Source organism: Salvia miltiorrhiza, chromosome 6 (genome assembly GCF_028751815.1).
Source record: "Salvia miltiorrhiza cultivar Shanhuang (shh) chromosome 6, IMPLAD_Smil_shh, whole genome shotgun sequence".
In the NCBI taxonomy this organism is placed as follows: domain Eukaryota; kingdom Viridiplantae; phylum Streptophyta; class Magnoliopsida; order Lamiales; family Lamiaceae; genus Salvia; species Salvia miltiorrhiza.
Window position 1 is genome coordinate 42,766,698 of NC_080392.1, and position 9,686 is coordinate 42,776,383.

The 9,686-nt window shown below is 34.6% G+C and overlaps 1 protein-coding gene across 1 annotated transcript; it reads right to left on the reverse strand.

Annotated features, from left to right (window-relative positions):
- Positions 1 to 1,746: 1,746 nt before the first annotated feature.
- LOC130989726 (laccase-14-like) lies at positions 1,747 to 5,598 on the reverse strand. The gene is made up of 6 exons (XM_057913800.1): positions 5,460 to 5,598; positions 5,225 to 5,376; positions 4,510 to 4,754; positions 4,278 to 4,406; positions 2,036 to 2,968; positions 1,747 to 1,939 (listed from the first exon to the last, which is right to left on the reverse strand). The coding sequence occupies exons 1-6, from the start codon at positions 5,550 to 5,552 to the stop codon at positions 1,776 to 1,778; spliced, it is 1,716 nt and encodes a 571-aa protein (XP_057769783.1). The 5' UTR covers positions 5,553 to 5,598; the 3' UTR covers positions 1,747 to 1,775.
- Positions 5,599 to 9,686: the final 4,088 nt, after the last annotated feature.

Below are 9,686 nucleotides of genomic sequence, written 5' to 3' on the forward strand. Positions count from 1 at the left end.
CTTGACTGCTGCGCGCGACGTTTTTGTTTCGGCCATAACTTTCTCGTCCGAACTCCGATTGATGATCCGTTTGCGCTCACGAACTCGTATCGAGACGATATACAACTTCTATTTCAGAACATTGTTCCAAATTCGAAGTCATTAAACCTGAAATTTCCTTCAAAGTTCGAGTAAGAATCATGTTTCACAAGATAAAGCAAATTAAGCACAAAACAATCATCCAACACTCAATTTCCTATAAAATTATCATCATATGAACAATAAAAACCATGGAAACATGAGTGTTATCAACCAATTTCATATTGTAAAGATAAAAAAATGTCCACTAAAATAAAAAACATAAAAAATGTCCACTATTACCAAAATACCCTTCACATTAAAAATTAAAAAAAATGTCCACTTTACATCACCCCTTTAAAAAATCCCGCAATTCACAACCAGTGTGAATTCACAACCACAATTTTTTGGTTGTGAATTCACAACCAGTCGAATTCACAACCAGTCGAATTCACAACCAGAATTTTTTGTTTGTGAATTCACAACTAGTTGAATTCACAGCCAAAATTTAATTCACAACCAGTGGAATTCACAACCAAAATTTAATTCACAACTAGAATTTTTTGGTTGTGAATTCACAACCAAAATTTAATTCACAACCAGATTTATGTTGGTTGTGAATTTACAATCAGTCGAATTCACAACCTGAATTTAATTCACAACTAGAATTTATTTTGGTTGTGAATTCAAGTAGTTGTGAATTTGAGTTTTTAAAGTTTGAATTTACAACTAAAATTAGAATTTATTTTGGTTGTGAATTCGAGTTTTAGTTGTAAATTCATAGATTTGGTTGTGAATTTAAGAATATTAAGTTGTGAATTCATAGATGTGATCGTGAATTCAAAAACATTCAATTGTGAATTCAAGAAATATTAAGTTGTGAATTTAAGAACATCAAATTGTAAATTCATAAATCCGATCGTGAATTCAAGAACATTAACCAAAATATTCAAATTTCACAAAAATATTCATAGATCTTATATTAATTTCATCATATGGAGAGAGAGAACCTCTTAGGTATTTCATCGAATACCATCGCGAATATCCCTAAATCCCCCAAATCTGCCGCACATTTAACCCATCGCTGAAGATTAGCTCAAACCGCAAAGAGGAAAATGAGTACATGATTCATCGAAATCGAAATTCACACTAATTCATCGAAAGCACTTGGAAAAAAACGACAACGACAGCGAGGATCTGTTCGTCCACCAATCCGCCATCAAATCTGACGGATTCCGCTACCTCGGCGACGGCGAGGTCGTGGAGTACACGGTCGAGATCGGCAACGACGGTTGCGCCAAGGCGGCGAACGTGACCAGACCTGACGACGAATCTGTGCAGGGCAGCGGGAGCGGCGGAGAAGGATCCTATGGCGGTGTAGATCTCGTTAGGCGGTGGCGCGAAGGTCGGCATCGGAGAGTGTGGCGACGGTGGTGAAGCAGGAGGTGGCGGAGGAAAAGAGAGGTGGCGGCGGCGGCGGTAGTGAGAGAGAGAGGGAGAGAGAGAGACGTGAAGGTAAAGTGAGAGAGAGAGGAGAGAGAGAGAAATGAGTGGCCATTTTTTAATATTTTAAAGTAAGGGGTATTTTTGTCTTTTCAATCAAAAAGTAGACAGTTTTTATTATTTTTATCTTAGTGGACAATTTTTATTTTTACAATATGAAAGTGGATAGTTTTATATATTAACTCATTAATAAATAGTATAATTAACAACATAATTCAAATCCTAAATACTAATGCTTCAGGTGGCGCATCACAGGGCGGCATATCTGGCGGCGGCGGCAGCATCTTCTCATTGGGGCCTACCCCGTCCTTAACGATGAACACCATCTTCATTCCCCAGCTCAGATGCCGCTCGAAATGGCAGTGCATGTACCACACTCCTGCGATATTGCAACATTACTTAGTTATCAATCTATGGAACTTAATTATGCTTATATCATAAAGAAGATCGAAAGAGAAAATTGACAAAACCAAACCGGGATTGTTAGCCTTGAATCTGATAACGGCCCATCCATTTCTTGGAACGGCAAAGGTGTCCATCAACGGCGGGTCAACGAGATTATAGTTTTCCGGATCCCTGGTTGGGTCGAAGTTCCCGAATCCGGTTCCGACGACGTAGACGGTGTGTCCATGTAAATGTATCGGATGGTCAATTCCCTCGCCAAGGTTGGTGCCTTGAAGCACGATCTCAACTTCCGCGTTATACTCCAACACATACACAGCCGTTCCGAATCGGGGGTGCGACTCACTCTGCGGAAAATCACCTTGCGTGAAGTCGAATATTCTCTCCGGCTGCGCCGGGAAATCGGGCGTGAAAACTCCTCTGACCCCTTTGTAATAAGCCTCAAGAATGTTGCCGGTTTGCGGCATCAGCATCGACACGTTGTTAATGCTCGCCAGCAGCCTCTCGCTCTGCACGCACGAATTCGTGAGGCATGGCCACAGATTGATCGAGAGAACGAAGAAGAGGCTGCGTGTGATGTTCTTGGGAACTTGGATGCGGTAGTTGTCGTTGGCCAGGCTTCGGAGCCTCCTGCTGAAATGGGTCGACGCCCAGCTGCCACTGAAGTCAGGGAAAGATGGAAGGACGGGCGACGACGACGGCGGGGTGTAGTTACCGAGGTAGTTGAGGATTCCGGTGGTGGGGACGTAATCCGCTCCGGAGGCGTGTACTACGCCGGCCATGTAATAACGGCTGGGCGGCTGGTTGGCTTCGAGAAGGAAATCCATGGTCTGGCCGGGGGCAATGGCGACGTGATCGGTGTTCAGCGGCTTCGTGTAGGTGCCGTCCATGCCGACGACGGTGATGTTGTGGTTGTGGATCTTGAAGTACATGATGTAGTCCATCATTGCATTAACCATTCTGATCAGGTAAGTCTTGCCCGCCTCCACACTCAACTTGAATGTATCTACATAGAATTAAAAACTCTCATTTTACAAAATTTAGTTTGCTGATTAGGTCTCTATTTTTAAATCTAATTTAAAGACAATAATGTGATATCATTATACAAGAATCTCAATCCAATCCTGTCAGACCGAATCTCAATCCAATTAATCCTGTCAGACCAAGTCTATACATCAGACGGGTCGAGTCTGTGGCGGATAATTCAAAATAATCGGCGTCGAGAAAAGTATTGTTTTTGAAACATTACCTTTCTTTATAGCAATCATTATTTTTTCTAACAATAATAATTACTTGAACAAAATAACTACACCGCACCATCCCCAGCTAACGCGCCCTTCGCCCTCCCCTGCCCTCGCACCCTCCCCAGCCACCGCGCCCGCGCCGTCCTATTGGGTCGAGTCAAATCCGTCTCACCTAAACATTTCATTCGGAGACTAACTCTAATTCTAAATAAGTTTAAACGTACGCTTCAAAATTACTTACTATTTATATAGATCGATGGTACTTTGAAAATATTAAAAATAAAAATATTAAACTAATTAATTAATAAAGTCACTTGAATTTTAGCTTTTAATACTTTCTTTTAAGATTTTTGATCACTTGAGAAGTGAGAATTAAACGGAATAAGATTCAGTGTACCATACTTTATGTCTCACTTTGTGTCCCACTTTCAATTTTGTTTAATTTCTTATATATATTTTCTACAATTTCAACTTTTTATGCTTTAGTTTAATTTTGTGATTATTAACTAGAGTTTATTCCATCAATCTAGGGTATATAACTATTTTTTATCATTTAATTTTACTTTTATTAGCTAATAATAGGTTGATAAATTCAAAGTCATGGTATATGCTTTTTAAAAAAATACTTTTTTGAAATAAAAATTAAATATAATTCATAGTATTATAATAAATTTTATTTTTATAAAAAATATTTTTAAAATAATAGATATAAGCATGGGACACAGTGGCACACATAAGATTGTGGGACACTGAATCTCATCTCGCTAATTAAACATTTAATTGAGTGCAAAGATTACACATATATCTTTCTTTTCATTTTCTAACATTACTATACTTTTATAATAAAAGTGATACGTGTATATATATTAAATATAATTAACATTTTCATTGACTTCTCAAAATATATAATATGATAGTATATATATATTATTCAATTATAGTAAATTATATGTAGGAGTATTAATTAGTTGAATTGCCTAGGATGCACGCTTTCTCTGCTAATTAATCAAATAAAAATGTTTTATTGACTAATATGTACTCATATTTGTTTGGATTTTAAAATTAAGTCACCTTGTTTTGAGCATGGATATAGGTCGCCAGGTTGGCCATTCATGACGAAAGCATCAGAAACTTTGGGATCGCGTCCTTCGGCTAGAAAATTCTTGTAAACTTGTTCCACATCATCGTTCCACCACTCTCCTGCAACGCCATTAGTTATTCCGAATTCATACAAACCCTAAAATTCCAACACAATTCATTTGATCACATATATATATATATATATATATATATATATACATACCTAGCAAGATTGGAACTTGAGCATGAGGCTTAGGGAAAGGATAAGTGTGTGTTTTGGGAGGTAGAATGACTATGGCGCCATACACAGTAGCTCGAGACCAATCGCTGTGAGCGTGCCAAAACAAAGTGCCTTCTTCGTTAGACAGCACAATCTGTTGTCTAAACCTCTTGCCGGGACTAATAGGACACTGTGTCACGTAGTTGACTCCATCTGTCCATGGATATCTTCGCATTTTTACTCCATGCCTGGAATCATCACCATGCTACGTTATGATATACGAAGGGTTCGTTTATTTTGATGGAAAATGAGAAAATAAAGTATATTTTTACCATCTATCCATTATTTTTTATGAAAATATTTTCCTAACGTTTTCTCATTTTTTTTTCATCTCTAATAAACATATGATAAAAAGATAAGAAAAATATACTAATATTTTCTCATTTTTCAATGAAAATTTTACAAACATAATAAACGCACACCCTAAAAATTATACTCCATCCGTCCCCCAAAATTATGCATGTTTGACTCCGGCACGAGTTTTAATAAAAAACTATTTGTAGTAATATGATAGTGGAGAAAGGGTCCCACATTGAATGTATTACTAAGTAGATTATGAGTAAATAGTGTAAATTAAAACGACAGAAATTGTAAGAATTATATGTGAGACGTATGCATAATTTTGGAGGATATGTCGGTTTCGAATGCTTTTATGTACCAGTGGATAGTAATATTTTGATGGGAGCGATTAATAACATCGACTACCACCACTTCTCCCCTTCTAGCATATATAGTTGGCCCCGGGAATTGGCCGTTTACCGTTAGCATGGTTTTGTTGGTGCATAGCCTGCTGTGTGAAGTTCTTCTCACCTGCAAACTTAGCCTTCCCATTAATTAACATTTCTAAAACTAAAAAATATATATATAAAAAAAAAATCAAATGGCGAACCTACTTCAAACTTGTGAACTAAAGCATGGACTACCGGAGCCATGCCTCCCACCATAATAATACCAAAGAAGCACATGACGAAAACCTTCGAAAACATTTTTTTTTTCTGTCTATTTCTTTTTCTGATATGTATTGTTGAGGTAGCTAGCTAGGGCAAACTTCTTTCTTCTGTATTTATAATGTTGATTCTAGCTAGCTTACATGGCTTTCATTTTCTTTATTGGACTTGATAATTAATTTAAAAATACCATATCTGATCAACTAGTCGTGTAATATTCGTCGAAAACTTTTTTTTTTTTTTCTGTCTATTTAAACATGTTTCCGTATTTATAATATTTATTCTACCTTACATGTTACATCTTTCCACCACACGCAATCGTTTTCTATATTGGGCTTGGTAATTAGTTTGAAAATACTCATCTGATCACCTCACTATAAGGAAACTAATCGTACTATAATCAGGGACGGACCTAGAAATTTAATAATGACCGGGTAAGATTTCACCGGATGATTCTAATAAAGTTTTAGTAAAGAAAACGAGTTGAATCTTGAATAATTATTTGAAATGACACAATTATGACCGGGCGAGATTAACATATATAGATAAAAAAAATTAAAATCATACATTTATAGGTAACAAAAAAAAAATTAACCGGGCGACGGCCGGGGTGGCCTGGCCTTTAGATCCGTCTCTGACTATAATTAATTTCTCGAGTCGACGAAAATCATTTTATTGAGATAATGGAAAGTATCATTTTATATAAATTTCCATTTGATAAAGTTTTATAAGAGAACGATGTGAGATTGAAGATTTTTTAGGGAAAAAAAAAATAAGAAGAAAAATTAAAGATATGTAATTTGATTGAGGATATGATGGAGGGATTGATGTGCCAATAGACAATGAATGTGTATTAATTTTGTACAACTTTTTCACGTTGACAGATAATAATTAATTTAATACCATATCTGCCATTTAAGCATCATCTCATCTAAATCTTGTAAAGTCAGATCATCGTCTAGGTCTCGAAAGATAATATCTAACTTATAAATGTCTAACTTTTAAGTACTCCCTTGGCCCCATAACAAGTGTCATAGTTTGTTTTGAGACGGTGGAATCCACTTTTATTTTGTGAGAGGAATAGAATTAAATTGAAGAAGATTAAAAGATAAAAAGGTAAAAAGTGGTGGAGCTCAATTTCTTATTTTAGAAAGAAGACACTTTGTTATGAGACGATTCAAAAAGGATAGTATGACTCCTGTTATGGGAGGAGGGAGTATCATTTTATCTGGAATTTGAAATATTATATTTAACTTTTAAATATTATTATTTCAAACTTTTTTTTAGGAGGTTTATTATTTTTTTGAGAAAATTTAGGAGGGTTATTATTTGAAACTTAAAAAATTATAATTGACTTTAGAGCATTAATTCATCCGAAGTGTGCGGCGGAATTCACATTTGAAAATACCATCTAACTTCAATATTTTTTTAATGTTATTAAAATAATAAGAAGTGGAGTCACAACTCACACGTCTACAAAATTAGGCGCGTAGACATGATCTTTTCTTTTTTGTCATCTTGTGATTGTAACGGTAATTTTGAGATTTATCATAGATGTGATTTTATCATATGTTATTTTTGTAATGGTACATATATTATTGGAATCACTAAAAATAATGAAAAATAGCATAAAAATTGATGTCACGAAATTTTACATTTTTCTTTTTTTCGATCATTTATAGTGATCAAAATTCAATAATATAAGTATCATTAAAAAGATAATGTCAAAAACTTTCCAACGGTACCTTCAGACTGTCGTCCATCAAAATTCAGACAATCAAGCTATTGGCCAACAAAATTTTAGAGTCAAGTCAAATTTTAAAAAATTAAAAATTTATGTATTTTTTGATCAAAAATATAGATTTAGTTAAAAACTAAAATTTTGGTATAGTTTGTATATTATAGACAATTAACACTAATTATTTTTACTAAAATTTATATTGCTTGGACTGTTTTATGTGACGCAGGGAGTATAAATATTTACACGACGACCTTAACCATATGCTCGTAGCGCCAATCACACTTGCCTCCCGCACGTTCGTCTAATTAATCAAGGATTATTACGATTTAAATACACCAATTTAATCCAATTTTAAATTTTAACATGAACTTTCATTTTTTTTTATTAAAATACATTAACTTTAATACTTGTTCGATTAACATCGACTCTCATTTGCTCTAAATTGAATTTGAGATGGCATATCTGAAAGATGATTAGGACTCATGGAGGATCGATACTTCAGTATGATATCGTATTAAAGTGTCGTCGATGAGTCCTAATAATCTTTCAAATATGCCACTTCAGATTTAATTTAGAAAAAATGTAAATGAAGGACAAAATTGAGTAAGTATTAAAATTTATACTCCATCCGTCCACCAATTCAAGGCCTACTTGCCTTTTTGGTCCGTCCACAAAAACAAGGCCTACCTATTTTTGGTAAGTCTTTATTCATTATTTAATCAAAAAAGTCAAAGATTCTTTACAAAAAAGTGGGACCCTTTCTCCACTCAACTAATAAAAATACACTTTTTCTTAAAAAGTGAGACCATTTCTCTACTCAACTAATAAAAATACACTTTTTTCTTAAAACCCGTGTTTTTTCATATAGGCCTTTAATTGGTGGACGGAGGGAGTATATTTTAATAAAAAATAAAAATTTATATTAAAATTTGAAATTAGAGAAAAGTTTATATATTTAAACTGTAATAACCCATTAATCAATAGTCGTAGTTCCTGTGTACGTAGTGGTAGAATGTTTCTTTTTGTACTTGATCTCGTTGACTTTTATTAATTGATCCTTTCTTTCTTGATAGATATCTGGATATTTTGAAAGGTACTTAATCATTAGTTTAATACCACCAGTACTCCATCATGTCTATTGTTTAATGGTGTCACGTAAAATAACTTAGAGCATTGGCAACGGACATCCTCGATGCCTTACTCGAACTCGAGTAGCCACTCGAGTAGGCGTTGCAAGTGAGTGCTACTCGAGTTATCGAGTATGCTCGATAATTTTTTTTTTTTTTAATTCTCTTCTCCTCTTTAAAAATTTCTCTCTCATCTTTAAAAACTAAAAAAATCAAGTAGGCTATCAAGGAACCCCAATGCAGCACTACCTACTCAATAACACAACCACTATCAAGTAGGCTATCAAGGAACCCCATTGCGGATGCTCTTATTCGAGTTAATATTGCCTCCCTCCACGATTAATATTCCCAATTTTTTTGGATATAAATTTTTAAAAAATTAGATATAGAATATGTTGGATATAAATTTTAAAAAAATTAGATAGAATATATTGTGAATGGAGTTCGAATTTCACATTAAAAGTATTATTATGAAATCATGTTTAAAAATGTGTGGTGAAAGACCGAATTAGTTTGAGTCACATATTAAAAGTATTATTGTTAGGGTAGTATTTAAAATGTATGGTGAATGAGTGAAATTTGAGTTCCATTATACTCCCTCCGTCCCAACTTTAGTATCCAACTTTCCTTTTTTGGTCGTCCCACATTTTGGTATTCATTTCTATTTTTAGTAAAAGTAGGTGGGCCCTTATTCCACTTTAATTATTTTAACTCTCACATAAAATGTGGGATCCTTATTCCACTCACAACACATCAATAACTTTATTAAAACCCGTGCCGTTCTCAACTGGATATCAAAAGCCGGGACTGAGGGAGTAATAAATTGTGTTGTGAGGTAGTGTTTCTGTAACGCCCCAATTTTCATAAACTTTTCAATATAAAATCTTTGAAAACTAATAGATAAAATAAAATTTCTTGAATTATAAAAGTTTAAACCAATTTAAATTCAACTCAAACTTCTATAGAATTACTAAATCTCTAGTCATTCTCGACTTCCATGGCCGCCTCAACTCCAGAACTGCAAAACTGAAAAGATAAGGGGTGAGCATATTGAAAATATACTCAGTGAGGAACATAACAAAATATTCATATACGTAACATATATAATCAAATCACGTTATCATACATGCAAACATACGCCAAGAGACCGGAGCCCCTTGACAAACATAATCATAGTTTGAGTCGATGGCTTAAGTCCCATGACCAAACACATACATAGATCAATGGCTTAGGTCTCATGATCAACTTATCAACATAGATCAATGGCTTAGGTCCCATGATCGCACATAACAACATAGATCAATG

Coding starts and splice junctions, on each gene's coding strand:
- LOC130989726 (XM_057913800.1), bottom strand. CDS start 5,552: ATGTTTTCGAAGGTTTTCGTCATGTGCTTCTTTGGTATTATTATGGTG. Junction 4,755..5,224: donor CAAAATATTACTATCCACTG/GTACATAAAAGC, acceptor TGATGATTCCAG/GCATGGAGTAAAAATGCGAA. Junction 4,407..4,509: donor TCAAGTTCCAATCTTGCTAG/GTATGTATATAT, acceptor ATGGCGTTGCAG/GAGAGTGGTGGAACGATGAT.